At 59.6% G+C, this 20,164-nt stretch overlaps 2 protein-coding genes across 10 annotated transcripts; both read right to left on the bottom strand.

Annotated features, from left to right (window-relative positions):
• Positions 1-581: 581 nt before the first annotated feature.
• Positions 582-7,980, bottom strand: RAB1B (RAB1B, member RAS oncogene family). Of its 2 annotated transcripts, none has more exons than XM_004769965.3 (6): positions 7,840-7,980; positions 6,108-6,180; positions 5,733-5,828; positions 5,524-5,619; positions 2,179-2,310; positions 582-2,083 (listed from the first exon to the last, which is right to left on the bottom strand). In XM_004769965.3, exons 1-6 carry the CDS (start codon positions 7,851-7,853, stop codon positions 1,889-1,891), a joined length of 606 nt encoding a protein of 201 aa, XP_004770022.1. In that variant the 5' UTR covers positions 7,854-7,980; the 3' UTR covers positions 582-1,888. The 2 variants fall into 2 exon arrangements, with proteins under 2 accessions (XP_004770022.1, XP_044921227.1); XM_045065292.1 differs by lacking the exon at positions 7,840-7,980 and adding an exon at positions 7,085-7,179.
• A 682-nt stretch (positions 7,981-8,662) lies between these two features.
• Positions 8,663-18,504, bottom strand: KLC2 (kinesin light chain 2). Of its 8 annotated transcripts, none has more exons than XM_045065276.1 (16): positions 18,413-18,504; positions 17,307-17,581; positions 14,602-14,832; positions 14,413-14,482; positions 13,579-13,801; positions 12,828-12,915; positions 12,628-12,729; positions 12,363-12,536; positions 12,156-12,255; positions 11,462-11,511; positions 11,288-11,355; positions 10,719-10,827; positions 10,457-10,615; positions 10,256-10,380; positions 9,992-10,049; positions 8,663-9,704 (listed from the first exon to the last, which is right to left on the bottom strand). In XM_045065276.1, the coding sequence occupies exons 2-16, from the start codon at positions 17,532-17,534 to the stop codon at positions 9,453-9,455; spliced, it is 2,037 nt and encodes a 678-aa protein (XP_044921211.1). In that variant the 5' UTR covers positions 17,535-17,581; positions 18,413-18,504; the 3' UTR covers positions 8,663-9,452. The 8 variants fall into 8 exon arrangements, with proteins under 8 accessions (XP_044921211.1, XP_044921196.1, XP_044921222.1 ...); XM_045065261.1 differs by having other exon boundaries at positions 17,307-17,544; positions 18,413-18,503; XM_045065287.1 differs by having other exon boundaries at positions 8,663-9,669; positions 17,307-17,544; positions 18,413-18,502.
• Positions 18,505-20,164: the final 1,660 nt, after the last annotated feature.

Below are 20,164 nucleotides of genomic sequence, written 5' to 3'. Positions count from 1 at the left end.
ACACGTCGGCATGGACGCACATCCCTGGCATGCGCCCGCCCCCGCCCCCCGCGTCACACGAATTGGGTCCACTCGGAGGAGCGCGCCGCACACACACACACCCCTACCCTCACATACTGTATTTTGCACACTAGCCTCCCTGGGAGGCCAGGCTGAGGTCCGAAGTGGGAGAACTTGGGACTGTCCCGGGGCCGAGACACCTGGCTTGAACCCAGAGCAAAGACGGGAGCGGGGGCAGAAGGGGATGCGGGCCGGGCATGATGGGGCACGTCCGCAGCGCCACCTCACAGGCCGGACAGCGTGCACCTGTGTGGCTGTCGGCGGCCGCTCACCAGGTACTCGCCCATGGCCGCCTGCCTCCCCTGCTGCTGGAACCGTGCTGGGCCCGTGGGGACACACCACAGAAGCGAAAGCAGGCAGCACTCCTGGCTTTAAGAAGTGGGTCAAGGACTTTCAACAGCAACCCTAGGACACACAGCCCAATCCAGGGACCCCTGTACCGCCAGCCAAGCCCAGGGCACCAGTCCCACTCCCCCACCCCAAGACAGCTCCCACCACAGACCACACTCAACCACCACAACTTCCTTGCAAAAACCCTCGGCTCACCCGAGGGCCAGTGGAAATTTATTTATTTTTTGTCCTTTCTTTCTTTCCCCAAGTGGCTTTTCCTTGCAAAATGCCTGACATGACACCAGAGGGGAACCTGGGAGTGGGGGCACCCCAGGGACTTAAATATAAGCTGGAGGGCAGGGCACAGGTGGGACAGGCGAGAGACAGCACAAGGGACATGGCTTCTCAGGTAGAGACCAAAGGTTTGTTTTTTCTGTAAGGAGAAGCTGTGCCAGACGGCAGCGGCGGTGGGGGTGGAGGTGGGGGTGGGGGTGGGGGGAGGCTAGGAGGGAGGGGGTGAGGGGAGAGGCCCGGACCCTGGGTCTGCACTGACATTCCCCGGAGGAGAAGCAGTGACAGGGTATGAGGACCTGCCCTCACAGGCTCCAAAGAACAGAAGGGGGAGAATAAGCCAGATGTGCTGCCTCAGAGAAAGGGAAGAGTTGCTGGCAGAGTAAGGGTTAAGGCTGGTGCCCAGCCTCTGGCACGGTGGGCCTTCCGCCTCTGCCTGCCATGGGGACAAAGGGGCTCGGTGGGCAGGCAGCACATGGCCCGGCTCTGGCAGGGCAGGCGGTGGCAGGAGCAGGACCCCTCTGGGCTCAAAACACAGGCCCAGCATGGCTGTCCGCCCACCTGCTCTAGATGTGCTCCGACCCCACGGCGGCCGGTCGGCTGGAGCTGTGAGTATGGAAGGGGCGGGGAAGAGGCACGGCGAGGAGAGGCAGGGAGGAGAGGAAAGGGTGGGCTGCTGGGCCCCGATGGCCCCCATGCCCTTCCTGAGGTCCAGCCCAGGGCCCTGGATCCTGGGTCCTGGATCCCCTGGTCCCATTCCTGGTCCCTGGCGCTCTCACTGCAGCCAGGGACTGTAGAGGCCAGGGAGGCTCCCAGCTCTTGGGGAAAGGGAGCGGGGACAGAAGGAAAAAGGGTACAGGAAAGAAACCCGCTGCAGCGTACAGGGGTCGGGGGGCAAGGGAGGGAACAGAGGAGCCCTCATCCCGAAGAAAGGTGTGTGGTGGGGTAGCTTTTGAAGTTACCTAGAGGCAGCAGCAGAGCAAGCCCACATCCCCACCCCAGCCAAAGGTCCTGGGTATCCTCCTTGGGGGCTTTGACAAAACCAGGGCTCAGGGCAGCAGGCAGATGGGCCAGAGGGAGATGGGGAGCCCAGGACACCCCAAAGCCACAGACTCAAATGCCCCAGGAGAGGGAGGCCACCTCCTATCCCCTCCAGGGGCATCATCTGGAGAAGGTGCCCCCTCCTGTCCCACCCCACGTGCCCCTCCTAGCAACAGCCGCCACCAGCCGGCTTCACAGGGGTGCTGTCGATCTTGAGGTTGGGCCGCTCACCCCCCGAAGCTGCCCCAGGCCCCATCCGCTTTTTGATCTCAGCAGCCATGGTCATGAAAGCCTGCTCGACATTGGTAGCGTTCTTGGCACTTGTCTCCAGGAAGGGGATGCCCAGAGAATCCGCAAACTCCTGACAAGGAGAGGAGAGAGAAGAAGAGGGGAGGGACGAGTGAGGGGCAACAGACCCCAGCCCGCCCTGGGTGGCCCGACGCAGGCCCCGCCCACCTTGGCCGTGGTGTTGTCCACCACTTTCTTGGTGGTGAGGTCGCTCTTGTTGCCCACCAGGAGCTTGTTGACGTTCTCGCTGGCATAGCGGTCGATCTCCTGCAGCCACTGCTTCACGTTGGCATAGGATTCCTAGAGGAGCCAGAATCAAAATACAGTTATTTTGCTCCCTACGCCCACCCCTACTCAAGGCCAGGAGAGCAGGGGCTTCTGAAGGGGGTTTCCCTGGGCTCCCAAGAGAGACAGAACCCCAGAGCTCAGGGACCCAAAGGAAGCTGTCCCCTCTCCTCTAGGCTTAGATCTCCTCCCTGACCTGCTCCCTCTGAGACCCCCAAAGCCAAACCTGGCACAGCACCAGCTGTCTGCCAACAGCTGCAACACCTAACAGACTGGGCCTAAGGGCCAGCCAGCTCTTCTTCCTGCAGCCGGTCTCCCCGAGACACAAAAGGCCAAAAATACGTGGAGGAGCAAGTGACAACAGGAGAGACACCAGAGAGGACAGACACAGAGAAGGAGGGAAACAGGTTCATAAGAATCACAAAATTCCCCACAGTGGCCTTAAAATCCCTGTAAGGTGTGAAGGCTTTCAGCCCAGTGGTAGGTGGAGGGTCCTCGCAGAGGAGACCCTGGCCCATGAGGAACAGGTGCATCCTGGGAACAGAGCCAGATGTTCATCCTGCTTCCGGCACTAACAGCCTCCTTGCTCAGTCGGCTCTCCTGACAGCTGGCCGCTCCCCACCCCCTACCCCGGCTCAGAGACAAAAACAGAACTTTTAGGAACGTGGTTGAGCTAGAGCCACACTTTCCCTTCTCAGGAGTCAAAAGCGTGGTTGATACCCACTGGGTTCAAATGTATACGTGCTGCCACGTCTCAGGCCGGGCCCTGTGGACAACGAAGGGACAAATACCTGGATCCTGCCCCGATGCACTCAGCGGACAGTGGAGGACTAGACAGGGACACACATACACAATGGCAAGACAGGGTGATGAGTGCTGCCCGAGCTCCAGGACCAGCTCCTTCTGGAGAGACTACGGCTGACCTGTGTCCGAAGGGACAAACTGGCCTTGTGTGGAAGCAAGCGGAAGGGTGACAAAGTGAAGGCGAGGAGAGGACATACACCAGGTCGCGCTTCGGGTCTGTATGGCACCTCTGGGGAGCAAGGAGAAGCTGAAGGCTGCTGAGACACAGGTTCGAGCCCAGAAGGAGGGGAAAGGAGGCAGGCCCGAGAATGAAAGGTCTCAGCCGGGCTAAATCTGGACAACCAGGAGCCCCCAAAAGTTTTCTTAGGAAGGGAGCCGGAGAAGTACACCTGAGTCCCGGGAAGATAGTCGGGACAGGAGCGTAGAGGCCAGATCAGCCTGGCAAGAAGATGGCGAGCACCTGGGAGGTGCCTGGAGCGATCCAGGGAAGGGATGTGCTGCGGGCCAGGCAGCGACGTGAGGCGAGCACGGGATTTAGAGTCCGGCCACGCTGGAGGCGCCCCAGCTCCGCCACTTGCTGTGAGACCCTACACTGGTCACCTGACCCCTCCGAGCACCAGCTTCCTCATTTTGAGAAAACAGTAGCTCTCCCTGGGGCTGTTGTGCACCCCAGATAATGAATGCGGGCCTGTCTTGTAACAAGTGCTTAATTAGCAGGAGCTGCTGTCATCCTCATCACGGCTATTGTTACACGGGAAAGGCCTTGAACGAGAAGGTGGAGGGAGAGAACAGAGGGAAGGGAGGGGAGGGAAGAGTTTTCTGGTCAGGCCAACAGGAACCCTGTCACGAAGATGGCGAGGCAGGGGCCAGTTTAGCGCGAGAGGGTGAGGCCAGTGCGAGACATGCTGAGTTCTGAAGATGATGTGGAGCTCAGGAGGTTGCCTAGGAGCAGGGAAGGGTAAGCTCAGAAGCCAAGAACCTTGGGTTCAAACACTGACTTTGCCTCTCCTAGCAAACGAGCTAGCTGTGAGACCACGGGCAAGTTACCCAACACCTCCCCCAGCGTATTTCACCTGGAAAAAAGGGACCCCAGCGCTTAGTTCGCTGGGTGATACGATGAAGGTCAGAACTACTGCACAAAGTGCCAGCAAAGTAGAACACAGAGAAGATGCACAGTGAGAGCTGTTTATACAGGAATGACAGAACAGAAGACAGAAGTCAAACCACAAAGGGCCAGACCCATGCAGGAAAAGTCAGGAAGCGTAAGACTGGGGGTAGGAGGGGTCCAGAGGGCAGGGACTGTGGTGGTGGTAGTACAGGGCAAACTGGTCCAAAGTCCCTGAAAAGAGAAGCTAAAGTAGCAAGAGGCAGGAGAGCTGGAGACAGCAAACTTTGCAAGGAGAGGGAGGAGGAGGAAGGTAGAAGCCATGAGAGGTCGATCAGGGCCAGAACTGCAATGAGGTCACGGGACTTGGCAGCTAGAGGCCCCTGACGACCTCTGAGTAGCGCACAGTCCACCCACAGCTTGTTGTCCAGAAAGCATCGTGAGTTCCTGGTGAGCCCAAGGGCCCAGCTGCCCGTCGGAGCAGGACTCCTCCAGGCCCAGAGCTGATGTAAACGCTTCCGTGTCCCCAGGGCCTGCTCCCCACTAACCAACAAGGTTTAGCAGGAAGAATAAAGCAAGGAGAATCAGAAGACCGAGGTTTCCTCTTTCTGCCACTTAACTAGCTACACGGCCCCAAGCAAGTCTCCTCACCACTCTGACCCATTTCCTCACCTGTAAAATGGGAACCTGCTGCAGACTGCTTCAGAGTGTTAAGAGGCCGTGGCATAAAGGACGGTAGGACTGTCTCAGCCTGTTAACACCACCACCGCTGCCGCAGCAGACCCAGAGTGCTAAGCTCCCTCGCCCGTCTAAAGCCCTGCACTGGATTCTCCAAGTGTCTTCACACAGGAAGCCAGGGGCCCAGCACAGCAACCAACCAGCTGACTAAACCCCTTCGAAACACAGGTGCCTAGAAACTCTAGAATAAGGCGGCAAGTTCAGCCAGGAGGTGTGAGGCCCGTTTCTGCCAACGCCCCTCTCCGGGGCCTGAGCAGAATGCACTTCTGCCGCGGTTTCGCTCCCTGTGAAGTGAGTCCAAGCACAGCCTCCCTTCCAGGCAGCATCCGGAAGGGAGGAGGGAAAAGTACGAGGAAACAAGAACCAAAGACCTGGAGCGCCCGGCTGGCTCAGTCAGTACAGCGTGTGATTCTTGATTTCAGGGATCGTGAGTTCAAGCCCCACGCTGGGTGTGCAGGTTACTTAAAAAAAATAAAATCCTAAAAAAACAAAACACAACAAAAAACCCAAAACCCGGAACAAAACAAGAACCAAGACCTAAAGCCAAGGAGGCAAAACTGGAGATGTGACCCGAGGAGTACCTGGTCGGTGACATCGTACACCACAATGATGCCGTGAGCCCCCCGGTAGTAGCTGGAAGTGATGGTCCGGAACCGCTCCTGACCAGCCGTGTCCCACTACCAGACAGCAAGGAGAGAAGAGCAGGTCAGCGCCAGGCTACTTCCCTGGAGCCGCCACCCCTCCCGAGGCGGCTGCCTCTGTACCAGGGACTGGGAAGAGCGACACTCACGATCTGAAGTTTGATGGTTTTGCCATCCAGCTCGATGGTTCGGATCTTGAAGTCCACCCCGATGGTGCTGATGTAGCTCTCCGTGTATGTGTCATCCTGGAAAAGGACCAACAAAATGGCCTAGGTGAACAGGCCCATTTAGAAAATCTCCCTCCAGCCCCCTGCCCTGGCCAAGCTTATAACTGCTAAGCCCCCACTTTCAGCACCCCAACCTGCCAGCCCTGAGTCTTTGTTCAGTCAGAGATGTTACTAGAAGGTCCTGCAACTTCCTCCTTGGTTCCAAGGTCTTGCAACCACTGCGCTCTGGGTTGCCCCCTCTCCCTCCTGCCGCCAGCCAGGACCCCCGGTGGATGGTACGGGAGGCTTCTTACTCACAGCAAACCGCAGAAGCAGGCATGACTTGCCCACGCCCGAATCACCAATCAAAAGCAGCTTAAACAGGTAGTCACTAGAGAGAAAGGACGGGAAGGCATGAAGGCAGGCAGGGAGCCCACCCGTCATGCCATCCTACAGTCACAACTACGGCTTTCTCCCACGCTGTGAGGCTTGCCTTGGTTCGGAGTATCTAGGTGCTCACAATATCCTCCCACAAGTCCTGGGAAGAATAGGGCTGACCACCCCCCATACTACAGCTGGCCCAAAGGACTGAGTCTGAATTTCCACTTTACAGAGAAGGAAACTGAGGCACAGAGAGGGAGGCACATAACCTACCAAGGATCACCATCATTAGGAGAAAAAGCTGGGTGTCCTACCCTGACACCTGCCAGACTGTGGTCTCTGGGCCAGTAGGGGCTAGTTAGGAAACCCCCGTCACTGCCCTGGGGCCGATCTGGCTTGACAGGGGAGGTCCCAGAAATGGAAGCTAGGACCCAGCCTAGAACGGGTTAAGTGAGTATCTACGTAAAGAGCCTGGTAGGAAGCCTCTAAGAGGTGGCCAACGAGTAGCAAGGACCGCAGTTAAAATGCACTGAGTTCCTACTTTGCACCTGGCCCTATGTTAAACACTGCAATGCATCATCTCACTTAAGCCCCTCACATCAGCCCTCTGCAGTGGACGGTGTTATTCCCAACTAATGAGGAAACCAGAGGTCAGAAGAGGGAAGTGACTTGCCCTAAGTTACACAGCTGTTAACTTTAAGACTGGAAACCAGGTTCAGACTCCAGAGTCTCTGTGAGAGCCTGCTGGTTCCCTTCTGGGTCCCTTATAATCCAGCTCAGAGCTTCTCCCTTCCCCAAGGAAATCTGAGGCCTGGATCTGGAGGAGAAATAGGAAGTGGCAGAAGAGGAAGACGACAACTGACACTGGGGGAAAACTGTCAGGAGAAGTCGGGGCAGACATGTGGGCCACCTACCCGCAGGGGGAGTGACCAAGAAGTGAGGAGAGTCTGAGGTACAGAGAATCCCACTGGAAGGGGAGAAACAAATGCCACATTCATCTAAACTTCATCGGCAGCGTGACGGCGAAGGGAAGGGGTGTGACGGTGGCGCAGGGGGCCTGCACAAAGGTGAGGAGAAGGCGGGAAGGGACTGGCCTCCAGGAGAGCCAGGGCAGCAAGACCCAGCAAAGGCCGAAGCGGCAGCCCTTGAGGGGAGGACCTCCGGGACAGCGACCCAGAGCACTCCCTCGGGGCCTCCCGCGACTGCCCAGCCCCGGGAACCGGATTCCGGGAGAACGGGAAAAACAGAAAAGATTTACTGTCAGACCTAAAGGGCCCGAGTCTGGACAGGCTCCAAAACGCCGGGACCGTCGTCAGCACCCAGACCGCCACTGCAAGCAGCAGGTGGGGAAACTGAGGCCTGGAGAGACCGAGGCTGCGGGGTCACCTGACCAATAGGCCTGTTAGGGATCGGTGCTTCGGGCTGAAGTAGTGCCCCTTGGGGTCGCAGTGTCTGGGTCCCCGGTGCAAGAACTCGGGGTGCCGAGCCGGGGTCCTGGGGCCCCCCGGGGGGAGGGGCAGGACCCGGATGTGGGGGGGGGTCAGCGGAAGAGGGACCCGGATGTGGGGGCACCGCTCCGTCCTGACCCAGGCCGGACAACCCCGGTAAGCGTACAGCCCCGTACTCGGGATCGAGGCTGCGCCGGACGGCGCGGGCGGGGCTCACTCACTATTCGGGGTTCATGGCGGCGGCGGTGGCCCGCTCGGTCGCTCCCAGTCAGCTCTGCTCCGCCTCCCGTTCCAAGATGGTGGCCGCTCCGCCCCAGAGGCCCCGCCCGCGTTGCGCAGGCGCAAACATTCCCGACTGGGGCCTTGCCGCGTTGCTTCTCGGAACTTGTAGTCTCTTCACTTTGCCCGACCACACCCCTCACCCCCACGCCTGCTGTTGCGCAGGCGTAAACCCGAGGCCGCGTCTCCCAGCCCACGCCCCATCACCGCCGCGCATTGCCTTCTGGGGCTTGTAGTTCGCTCCCTATAGCCGTACCTCGGCTTGAGGACACCTGACGCGTCCCGACCTCAGTGAGAGGTCAGTTTAGGGCTGGGGTCGACACGTTTCATGTTTGTCTGGCAGAGGCAGTCATCACTACCCTCGCAGTTCCCGGAGTTTTTAGCACCAGAAGTTCACTTATTTGGGGTTCTTGGTGTGCTGGCACTCCTAACTCAGACGCAGCCCCCGGAGGGTGTCGTCACCCACATTTCATAGATGGAAAAGGTCTAGTCTCGGTAACTTGCTCAAGATAAAACAGCTCAGTAAGGGGCAGAGTTCAAAGCCCGCGGTCTCCGGAACTTAAGTGATGAAGGTTAGAAAAAACTCAACCTGTGAGGCCCCCAAACAAATCCGGGAAAGGAGCAAACTACCTGGGCTTCAGCAGTGCCGAACCGGACGTGAGCGACACACACACTCGTTGGCTCTCGCTCGCAGCCTCTCCCGACCTCACCCCCAATCTAGAGACGCTAGGGGCCCTTGGCCTCCGCCCCCAAAACAAGCCCGGCTCAGATTCAAACGGTCTTTATTTCTACAGCAACATTTGAAAATAGAGAGAGACCGCCTCACCCCCGCAACTGGGGCAGCCCCTCCTGCCACAGGGGCCATCACTGCCCCTAGCAAGAAGCCGCAGGCGAGGGGAGAGGCGTGGCAGGATGGCTCGACGGGCGGTGCCCGGGGCGGGGTCAGGCCGTGCCTGGGCGGGGCCGGGCGGGAGGGGCAGTGCATAAGGCCGGGACGCTGGGCGGGACCCGGCGGTGAGAGGACGGGCAAGGGTAGGGCTCTCCGTCCTGGGGCATGGGGCGATGATGGGGCGATGATGGGGCTCAACGCGCCCCTCAGAGGCCAGGAGGAGCGCGAGAAGGCCCAGGGAACCCTTTGGGGAGGCGCCGCTCCCCGAGATGTAGAGCCTGGAAGATACCACCGCGCGGAATGGGGGTGATTAAGGCCTGGGCGGTACCACTAGAGAAGGGCACGGTGAGGGCATAACCGGGCAGTACCGTGGACTGAGGGGAGGGGCGCGGCCAATAACTTATTTCTCTATATACAGAAGCAACGGCCGGGGGGTTGGGGGCAGAAGGGCAGGAGTGCTGAAGGGACCGCAGGTGCTTAGTGTTCTTGGCTCGGTGGGGCCTGGGGAGGGCGGGCCACTGAGTCTCTATCTTGGAGACTCTGGCCAGCCTCTCACCTGGCCCTGAACCTAAAGAGGGGGCCCTGCTGGATGGAATAAATAAGAGCCGGAGCTGGAGCGGGCAGGCCCAGCCTCCAGGGCTCAGGCTGAGATGACAAGGGAGGAGGTTACCCTGAGATTGAACAGAAAAGACGGGGGTCCTTGGGAGAGACAGGTGGGGCAAGCAGCAGGCCCATGCGAAGGGCTGGGGGTGGGGGCAGTGCCGGGTGGAGGCTCTGGCAACTGGCTGCCCTTTCAGGATTAACCCACGAGGGAGCTTCGTCGGGAGAGGTCCATGGAGCTGGAGCTGAGGGTGCGGCTGTCCGAGAAGCCGGTAGCTCCAGGCTGTGGGCAGAGCGGGCAGGCAGCTCAGTGTCATGCTGCTGCCCAGATGGGGTCCAATCAGCCAGAGTCCCTGGCCCTCCCGCCCACCTCCACAGTCACTGTGTCGGCCCCGGCCACTTGCACGTCCACCCCCGGCAGGAGCTGGGTTTCCCTCATTTGTCTTCCCAGGGTCCAGCCCAAAGCCAGGCCCGGCACAGAGCTGGAAAGGTTTCGAAATGGGCAGACGTGGCCGACAAGCTCGGCCAGTACACAGGACATGCAGTTTCTGGGCCCTGGGGCCTGGGCCTCACTGCCCAGTACCCCCACACCCACCCAGCCATACCTGGACGGGCTCCTCCACGCTCTTGTTGAGGAAGTTGAGGGAACTGGCCCGCTTCATCCTGAGGAGAAGAACGCGTGGATTTGCCAAGGGTGGAACGGGGTGAGGGAGGAGGAGGGAAGGGGTCGGGCGGGGGCCGGAGACGGAGGCTCACGGAGGGGAGCAGATCTGGTGGGTGGTGGAGCTTTCGGGAGATGAGGGGGTTCACCTGGGTCAGGAGCTCATCTGGGGTGGGTGGGCTACCGGGTGGCTTCTTGGGAGGCTCACCTGGGGTTAGGAGGCTCCTGGGGGCCACCACCCTGCAACTTCTTCACCAGCATCTCACTGCTGCGCCGCAGGGCATCTCGGAGCTTCCCAAAGGAGCCGCTGCGCCGCAGGGAGCCACTACCGTCCTGCGGGGTGGACCAGTCTTTCTCTCTGCCACACTGATGACCCCTCCTCCTGGCCCGGCCCAGCCTCCAGACTCACCCCGCTCCACTCAGCTGCAGGCCCTGCCTCCTCAAAGTCAGACTCAGGCCGCGCCCCGGCCCCCCCTGCCACATCTCGGCTGCCCCGGCGGTCTCCGCGCCCGCCGCTGCCATCTTTCAGCAGTTCCACCACCTTGGTCTGGCTTGCGGGGTCCAGGCCCTGAGGGAGGAGCAGGGCGTATCAGCTGGAGCCCTGAATCCTGACGGGAACACACACGGCCACCCAGGTCCCTGCCCACATCCCCCCATGCCCGTTGGCCCACCTGCTTGCGGCTGCGGCTGGCACAGTCCTCCAGTGTATGTGCAGCTTCTAGCTTGCCCTGGCGCCGGTACAGGGCCCCCAAGCTGCGCAGGGTGGTGTTGACTGTGGGGCTGTGGATGGGACAGCAGGGTGGTGTCCAACTCCGTGTTCCCCGGGCAACCGGGCCCATCCTAGCCTCCGGCCCACATGGGGCCCTGAGGAACCATCCCGCCGACCAGAATCTCTCCCCTCTTGTGTCCAGCCCTGTGCTAGGCCTACTTAGACTCTCCTGTCTTGGAATCACCCCAGGTGTCTAGGGTTGGGGACCTGGCCCCAGAGCCCTAAGTGGGATGTTGCCACCAGGACTAAAAGCTGGGAGACCCAAGGGCAAGATAATCGGGCTGTCCCAGTGCAGAAAGCCTTTTTGGGACAGGTAGCCTATGACTCAGTTCTCGAAAGACAAATTGACACAGAGGGGTGTGTGTGTGTGTGTGTGTGAGCATTACGCAGCGTAGAGTTTGGACCGGGCCCTGACCCAGGATGCTGTTTCCCGCCGTCTGTTCAGTTCCAGCCGCACCCTGCCGTCCTCACCTGTCCACTTTACAGGCCTTGTACCAGCTGCCATACTCCCCGTAGGGGGTGCTGTCCCGGCGCTTGTCCTGGAGGAAGGAACGGTCAGGGGAGGTGGCAGAAGTCCCTCCCCTCTACATATCCCTCAGCTCACCCTGCCTCCCCAGACCACCCCAGCCCTGCCCACGGAGCTACCTTGCTCTCCTCCCGTTCTTCTGCGTGCATCCAGATGGGCTTGTTGTCCCCTGGGGGGAGAAAGGGGGCCGTCACCAGCCTCCCATATAGGCTTCTCCTGGTTGAAACATAGGACTGGGGTCTGGGGAGGGGGTCGGGGGTACCCAAGAAGGATCAGGATTGGGCTTCGTTGAATGAATGAAGGTATGAATGAATGAATGAGTGAACAAAAAACAGACTCGAAACAATACTGACCCTCTTCTGGAACACGGAGATGACATGGTACGGGCCTGTGTTTGAGGGGCTTGGGATAGAGGCCTGGGGGGAGCGGGTCCTTAAACGCCTCAAGTCCACGGCCTGGGGCACATGCTGGGCCTGAAGGACAGGCCAGGCTGGTGACCCCAGAGCAGGAAATGACTGACCACTGGGGGCTGGAAGGTGGCTTCCCAGCCGGGAAAACATTCGGGGTGGGCCCTCACAGTGAGCAGGAATCCCCAGCGGAGGAAGGGGAAGACTCTGCTAAGGGCACACGCAGCACCAGCAGGACCCGGGAGGCTGTGTGAGTTAGGCTCATGTGTTCACACGTGCATACACACGGCTGGGAACCAGCCAGACCCCACAAGGGCCCGCCAAGCTCAAGTATTTGCCCTGGATGCTGATGGCCGGCCAGGCTTGCGCTGTGTGAGCCGGGGGCACGTGGTGGTCTGAGCCTCACCATTGACAGAGCCAAACTCTTTCTCGTGGGCGCGGGTGAGGATCTCCTTGTACAGGGTCTCTGCGTCCTGGTACTTGCCCTGCTTCAGGTAGCAGGAGGCCTGGAGGGAAGGGCCCAGAGAGCGAGCGGGGATATGGGGAGCTGAGCCTTCTCCTTCCTTCCCCTTCACTCCTGCCCTCGCCCCGCCCCACTCCCGGCTCAGGGTACCAGGTTGTTCTTGGTCTTGGCCACGTTGGGGTCATCAGGCCCAAGGCGGGTGGCGTAGATCTCCAGGGCCCTGCGGTAGTAGTGCTCCACCTCCTCGGCTTTGCCCTGGTTCTGGCACAGTAGGGCCAGGTTGCTCAGCTGCTTGGCCACGTCCGGATGAAACTTGCCCAGGACCTGGGAGCAGGAGCCAGTGGCTGGGCTCAGGGCTGCCCTCAGCCCCCGCCTGCTGGGCCCTGCTGGCCTGCCCAGCCCTGCCTGCTCCCACCTTCTCTCGGATTTCCAGCGCCCGCTTGCACAGGGGCTCGGCCTCTTTGTACTTGCCCCGCTTGCCATACAGAACTGCCAGGTTGTTTAATGTTGCGGCCACCTGTCGGGGAGCGGGGGCAGAATCGACACTCAGTGATCCAGGGCCCTGCCCAGGGCAGGGCAGGGGCCAGCCCCCACCTCGCACCCACTCTCACTCACAGCCGGATGGTCTTTGCCCAGTGTCTTCTCACGGATGGCCAGGGCATCGTTGAGCAGGTGGGCAGCCTCTTTGTACTTGTTCTGGTCCCTGAGTGCAGGTAGAAGCACAGTGAGGGGTGTCCTCCAGCCCAAGGCCCTCCCCCTGTTGGTCCCAGATCCCCATGGTCACTCCTCTGGTATTTATTGATGAGTGGATGATTATGACGCAGGGGTTGGGGAGACCTGGTCAGCCTCTGCCCTCCAGGGGCTTGGGGGGACTTTGAACAGTTTACTCACAACTCACCAGGGCATCGAGTACTGGGATAGGATGTGCCAGACTCCCCAGGATTCTACCCCAACTTCCTCATGCCCAGTGCACCTTGCTGTCTACTCCCCAGGGCCTTTGCTCATACTGTTCTTTCCAGCAAGGAAAACTTTTCCAACCCTCTCATGTTCTGGGCACTCCTCTTTCACCAAAGACCTGGGCTGCCTCCTTTGTGTCCTTAGAGTCCTCAGGACTCTAGCTATGTCCCCATCCCTAGCTATGCCCAAGCCTTTATCCTCCAATAAGCCCAGACTCAGGGAGGCCCTAGGCACCCCATAGGCCCAGGCCTCTCTGGGCATAAGCTCCTCATCTGCGGCCGGGCTGCCTGGTAGAGCCGAGCTGCCCAGTCCCGGCCCACAGCAGGGACCGGGGGTTTGTGACCCAGGGCTGGAGCCCTCAGGCAGCGTGCAGACTCTCACAGATGCTTGTGACCAGAGGCGCCCTCACCGATAGACCAAAGCCAGGATGTTCAGCATGGTGGCGACGTCAGGGTGGTCATGGCCTGAGGTCTTCTCCAGGTCCTCGAGCGCCTGCTTGCAGAGTGGCACGGCCACCTCGTAGCGGCCCTGGGAGGCGTACTGAATCACCAGGTTGTGTAGCGTGCGGAGCCGTGCTGGGATTTCATAGCCCCCGTGCTGGGCAGCCACATCCCCTCCTCCAGGGCTGGGGGCTGCAAGGCCAAGAGCAGACCAGATGTGCCCACTGCCCCCCAGGGCGGGGCTGGCACATGCAAGCCATGCCTTTGACCTACCCTACAAGTCACTAGCTATTCTGCCTCAGTTTCCCCATCTGTAGAGTGGGTAGAGTCCTAGTCCCAATCCCTCAAGCTGTGTGTTGTAGAGCAAGCCGCCTAACCCCCGAGCCGCAGCTGCCCATCTGCAGGAGGGAGACTTGGACATGGGGGCTCGACGCCATTAGCAAGCCGAACACGGGCCTTGGGCTCAGCCCTGTGCATGTGTCCTCCTCAACCCTCAGAGGAGGCTGAGAGGGAGAGAAACCAGTGGTCCCAGGACGACTTGTGGCAGAGCACGACCTGAGCCCAGGCCAGGCTGCTCCAAAGCTCTCTACTGCGATACCTGTTCCTCAGAGCTTAGGGGGAGAGAAGCAACACGTGAGACCTGCCTGACGACTCCAGCATGCTGGGCTGTGATGGTCAGAAACGCGGCGGGAAAGAACACGGTGGACTTTCGGTCACCGTTTCTGGTGACCGCTGGGTCCCAAGGACAAGGAGTTCCCACAGCCCCCGCCTCCCCTTCCCCAGAACCAGCCGCCCCTCTGCACCTGGGCTCTGCTCCTCCTCGTTGGGGAACAGGTCATCCAGTGAGTCTTTGGGGACATCCCCCTTCTCCTCCTGAGGACAGAATGAGCGTCAGTGTCAGTGGCTGGGTTAGAGCCCAGTGGACTCCGTGTCCCTCCCTGCTCCCAGGACCCCCGCCCGATGGCCCTGCAGCGGCCGTGGTGGGGGCTCACACTGGGGGACGTGTCCTCATCCAGCTTGCGGATCTGGCTCATGAACAGCAGGTGCTGCTTCTCCTCCTCGAGCTGGGCCACGGCCTGCTCGCTGCGCTGCAGCTTCTGCTGGGTTCCGGCCAGCTCCTCTCGCAGCCACTGGTTCTCCTGCACTAGACGCCGCACCTGAGCCCGCAGCTTCTGCTTTTCTGACTCCACAGCCCCCAGGTGGCTCGACAGCGCCAGGATCACCTGTGGTGCCAGCCAGCCAGGATGAGGGCTAGTCTCGTCCACCCCCAGCCTGGGCCTCCTGGGGTGCTGGGGCCTGGCCCTGCCTACAGGGCTGAGGGCGACCAAGTTCTCCTTTTGTCAAGGGAGTTTCCCCCGAAGGCCCCAAATAGACCCTAGTCCAGGACCTGAACCCAGGAGGTTTGGGACCACCCCCCCACCCCCCACCCCAGCTTCTTCCTGCTGGGGTCAGGCCCTGGGTTCCCAGGCTGGCTCTGCTGGACTCGGAGAAAGTCCATCCCCTCCCCTGGGCCTCTAGCTAGTCCTCTGCATTAAAACTCCCAGGTCCCACCTCACTGACTTGATCACGAAGAGGGCTGGCTGCGGTTCTGTGCTTTCCCTGAGCGAGCCATTCTCTTCCTTTGTCTCTCCTGGGGGTTGTACCCAAGCTCTGCTGCCACAGCCACTATCCCAGTGCCCCCTACCCCAGCGCTAGCAATTTCCTAAGAACCCTGAGAAGTGGCTGAAGGGACATGGAAAGACCCCATCCTGATTTCTGCCAAGGTAAGCCCCTGGTCTTATGCAGCTCCTAGAAAGGAGAGGTGTATGTGTCCCAAGCCCCCTGGGAACCAGAGGGGAAGGGGACCCAGAGGCCTCAGCTTCAGCCCCTACCCGTCTTTCCAACCTCTAGGACTCTTTTCCTGAGCCCTTAAGTTCTTCCTGCCTTGGAGCCTCGCACAGGCTCTACTCTTTCTCCACCCTTCACAGCCAGGGTCATTCCCGCAGCCCCAGGAAAGAAGGGCACTTTCCCTCCATGCCATCCTCTTGCCCATCTGTGTCGGCGTCTGCGCACACTAGGAGGGGGACCCCTCTGTGTTTCTCTCCGTACCCGGCAGCCAACCGGCCAAGGAGGGAATGACCAGCACACCGCACTGCCACAGGGCCAGGCCGTCTGGGACCCCGCACTTTCTAGCTGACTAGCAAATGCGTAAGTGACAGGTGTTTTCACAACCGCTAGCTTTTTAAAAAATTCCCTAAACAGCCTGGAAGTATACACAGCAGATGGCATGAGCCCTATTTTAAAGACAAGGAAACCAAGATGATGCCACCTGCCTAGGATATCTGGAGCCAGACGGCATCTCAGCCAACACTGCTCTGGAGAAAGTGTGTACTCCTTGTCCACCCCTCGTCCGCCTCCTGAATTATCTCCATCACCATATCGTCCTGGCAGCCCCAGTGTCAAGAGGACCAAAACAGAACCCCTGATCATGTAGGCTTTCTTGCCCCCTTCACTTGCTGCAACCACACTCTGGGTTACACTGCCCTCCTCTCTCTCTCCCTCTCCCTTACTTCACCTCCAGGTCCTGCTGGACCCACCTCCAGAACATCCAGAACATGCAGTCCTTTCTCTCCTCCCTCGCAGCCACCTCTGTAGTCCAGGCTACCATTCCTCATTTGAATTCCGGCAGTGGCTTGCTAGCTACCTGCCACCTGCTTCCGCCCTTGATGTGCTCCATATGGTTCATTCTCCACCCCTCAGCCGAAGGGAGTTTTTATTTTAAGACTCTTTTATTAAAAGTCATTTCTACACCCAACAAGGGACTTGAACTCACAATCTCAGAATCAAGAGTCACATGTTCTACTGAATCAGCCAGGCGCTCCCAAAGGAAGCTTTTAAAATCTAAGGCGGACTGTATCTTTTGACTACTGAAGCCCTCCAAAGGCTTCCTACTTTTCTGAGAATACGACCCAAGCTACTAAGCTGCAGCATGATCTTGTCCACAGGCCTCTCCTGTCCCTCTCCTTCCCCAGGAAGCTCTGGTTAGACAGGTCTTCTCTCTTTTCTCCCACCACAAGATCTCTCCTATCTCAGGACCTTTGCACATGTAACCTCTTGCCTCCCTCCCTTTTCTGAAGGCCAGTTCATTTCTTCCTTCGGGTCCTGGCTTAAATGTCACTTCCTTAGAAGTCTTCCCTGACCCATAAACAAGACCTCCGGCTTTAAGCTATCTCAAGATCTTGTTCTCTATGTAGAACTTAATCACAACATGTAGCAAATGTACGTGTGTTTCTGACTCTCTCCCCAGTAGATTAGGGCAGAGATCTTGTCTCTTGTTGGACCTGTGTCTCTGGCACATAACAGACTGCCTGGCACATAGTGGGCACTTGATAATTTACCTGTAAAGGAATGAATAAGAAAATGAAGGGGAGGCGGTTCTTAAGGACCTCCTTTTTGTTCTCCTATGCTTTTGGCCTCCGCTACCCATCAGAGAAGTCAGGAACAGGGTTCTGCGTGGGGACTAAAGGATGATCAGGCTCTTCTGAGGCAAGGCACAGCTGGGGTTTTCAAAGCCAGTTCATTTTTCACCAGATATTTACCATGGGCTCCAGAGGCCACAGGGTTCCCTGTTCTGGTTCTGTTCCTACACTGCCAGGATTCCTCTGGAAGGCTCCATCCCTCCCGTAACCTCCCACCTCAGCATCCCACACCAGCCTACCTGGGCCTCCCCAAGACCCAGCTCGATGGCTTCCAGGGAGCGACGCAGGAGGACACATCGCTCCTGTGAGCCCGGCTCCGCCTCGCCAGCTTCATGAGCTACCAAGGGAGCGAGAAGGGCACGATGCTCCCCGCGTAGGGTCTCCAGGCCTTGGATGACGGCCTTGGTGCCCAGCACAATCTCATCCTGGCTCAGCTTCTCCTCCCGCGGAAGCACCATCGTAGCCATGGCGTGCCGCCTGTGAAGGCGAGGGGGCGGGCAGGCGAGTGCCGGGCCTGGGGCCACACCGCCGTCCGCCCCGAATTAGGTAAACACCTCCAGTCCCAGGACGCCTGGGTCCCCAGGGTGCCCGGGTCCCCCAGCCGGCAACCCGTACCGTGCCCGCGCTCGGCCTACAGGGGGCGCGCCCAGCTCGTCTCGGCCAGGGAGACGCAATGCGGTGAGGCCGGTGAGGCTGGACCCGGATTCGGCCCAGACCACCGGCTCAGGCCGGCTGGGGACTTCCCCGGGGACTCCCCTAGCCAGGACAGGGAGCGCTGGAGAACGGTCCTACAGGGATCGTGGAGGCTCACTCCAGTGCAGGAGACCCCGGCGCCTCTAGGGGATGCAGACCCAACCCCTCGGGCAGCCCCTTCCCCAAAAGGCAGCCGAGTCACAGAGCCCCTCCTCTAGGGAAGGCCGCCCCTTGGGAGACCCTTCCCCTAGAGGGCCTTTAGATCTCGGCTTCTTCGTCTCCCCCCACCCCGAGGCCGCGCCCACAATGACCGCTCCCCGTACGCCGGCGCGACGTCCCGCAGACCCCCCTCCCCTGAAAAGGCCGAGCTCCCGCCCCCGGCCACCCAGGACCGCGCCCCCTCCCAGCAGGCCGGCCTCGTTCTCCCACAGCCTGCGCCCACGACGACCCCTCCCCTAGGCGGACCCAGAGGCCCGTCTCCCGACCTGATCAGCCCGCGCGGACCTACGCCTTCGGCTCGGGCCGGGCTCCTGCTCAGGTTCCGGCTCCCGCCCCGCTTCACCCGGACCCGCAGCCGTGAGCGGGTCCCGCCGCCTCCATCCCGCCGGCCTTCCCAGCAGTCCCCGCGCCGCCTTAAAGGTGAAGCCTCTACCTCGGCGGCGTCGGAGGGGGCGAAACGCGCTCTTCTCTTCCCGCAGGCTGCCTTAAAGGAGCGCGCAGGCCGGAGTCTCTCAGGGCTGGGAGGGGGGACTGGGGCGGGGCCATGCGATGTGGGGGGCGGGGTCATTGCGGGGGCGGGGCGGGGGCTCCCGGAGGCACCGGTTCCCAAAGGCCACCACCCCTACCCCCGCGGCCTCGGATTCCTCGACTGTACACCGCCCCCAGGCCGCAGGGGTGTGCAAAGGCTCGGGAGATCCTAACCCTGCACGCACCCAGTGCCATGGCCAAAGAGGACAGCGGTAGAAACCGAGGCGCAAGAAGAAGGCCTGGCCTCCTGGCCTCCTCCGAATACAGAACCAGACTTTTGACATTTATTGACGTTTATCGAGGTAGTTGCCACTTCCTGAGCGCTTATTGTATGTCGGACGCTTTGATGCTTTAAGTGCATGTACTCATTTAATGCCCACAAAGACCCAATGAACCGAGAACTGCTGTTACCCGCGTCTTCCAGGTCTGATCCCAGGTCCCTTTGTCTCCACAGACTAGTTATGCCCCTCGCCCAACTTTCAGAACTGTTTATGTCCCTGTGGGATTCGTAGTAGTTTAGGGCTGCTTCCTAGGGGAAGGGCTTCTTGGCCCTAAGGGAGAAAAAGTTGACGAACGGCAGCTGGGCATCTGTGGAAACAGAGAGTCTTATCCCTGTGGGTGAATGGCCACAAGTGATGTCTGTTGACCACCTGCCCAAGGCAAAGTGATTCTGGCCTCAGAGTAAATGTCACCTCCTCAGAGAGCCTTCTCTGATCCCTGACTTCTCTCTCTTTTTTTTAAGATTGTATTTATTTATTTGAGAGAGAGACAGGGAGAGAGAGCATGAGTGAGGAGAAGGGCAGAGAGAGAAGCAGACTCCCCGTGGAGCTGGGAGCCGGATGCGGGACTCGACCCCGGGACTCCGAGATCATGACCTGAGCCGAAAGCAGTTGTCCAACCAACTGAGCCACCCAGGTGTCCCGCCTGCCTGGCCCTGATGGAATGATCCCTGACTTCTCATAGAGCCACCTCCTACACCTGTTTCTCTCTGTAGAACTTAGTTCTTCTAATATTTTTCTTGTTGGTTTTCTGTCTCCTCCCTAGAATGCAGCCCAAGACCTGCTTGTCATGTTCACTTCCGTAGTAGCCCCTGGCCAGCCACACAAAAACAATTAGTAAATGTTGGTTTAAAAAAAAGTGTGGGGTCGCCTGGGTGGCTCAGTCGTTAATCGGTAAGCATCTGCCTTCAGCTCAGGTCATGTTCCCAGGGTCCTGGGATCCAACCCCCAATCCGGCTCCCTGCTCAGCGGGCAGCCTTCTTCTCCCTCTCCCACTCCCCTGCTTGTGTTCCCTCCTTGCTGTGTCTCTCTCTCTTGTCAAATAAATAAATAAAATCTTTAAAAAAGAAAAAAATAATGTGGGAGGAGGCACCTGTTGGCCTTGCCAAATCCCTTCCAGGCCCAGGTTTTGGTCTGATGCTCTGCAGCTCTGGATTGGTGGCTACTCTGGCACTGCCCCCACTGCCCCTAGGTTGATATCACTAGTGGGCGACAGCAGGGTAACCCCTTGAGGTACAAACCCTGCATAACAAAGCCTGGCCCTGGTCCCAGATATCTGGGATATTCCTTATGAGTCAAGGTGTATTCAGACCCAGAGTCCCCCAGGTTCAGTGTCCCGGTGGATGTCAGAATCCCCTTGTCATCATCTCTGCCAGGGA

This window comes from Mustela putorius, unplaced genomic scaffold, assembly GCF_011764305.1.
Source record: "Mustela putorius furo isolate JIRA1106 unplaced genomic scaffold, ASM1176430v1.1 tig00000127_pilon_pilon_pilon, whole genome shotgun sequence".
In the NCBI taxonomy this organism is placed as follows: Eukaryota; Metazoa; Chordata; class Mammalia; order Carnivora; family Mustelidae; genus Mustela; species Mustela putorius.
Note: the sequence above shows the minus strand (reverse complement) of the source record. Positions and strands in the feature narration are given on the sequence as shown.

Excerpts from the sequence above, each read along its gene's own strand:
- RAB1B (XM_045065292.1), bottom strand. The coding sequence starts at position 7,164 with ATGTGGCATTTGTTTCTCCCCTTCCAGTGGGATTCTCTGTACCTCAGA. Across the intron at positions 5,829-6,107 it reads GCCTGCTTCTGCGGTTTGCT|GATGACACATACACGGAGAG; the intron begins GTGAGTAAGAAG and ends GTCCTTTTCCAG. Across the intron at positions 2,311-5,523 it reads TGTACGATGTCACCGACCAG|GAATCCTATGCCAACGTGAA; the intron begins GTACTCCTCGGG and ends TGGCTCCTCTAG.
- KLC2 (XM_045065276.1), bottom strand. The coding sequence starts at position 17,534 with ATGGCTACGATGGTGCTTCCGCGGGAGGAGAAGCTGAGCCAGGATGAG. Across the intron at positions 12,256-12,362 it reads CCAAGACCAAGAACAACCTG|GCCTCCTGCTACCTGAAGCA; the intron begins GTACCCTGAGCC and ends CCTTCCCTCCAG. Across the intron at positions 11,356-11,461 it reads AAGAACGGGAGGAGAGCAAG|GACAAGCGCCGGGACAGCAC; the intron begins GTAGCTCCGTGG and ends TCCTTCCTCCAG.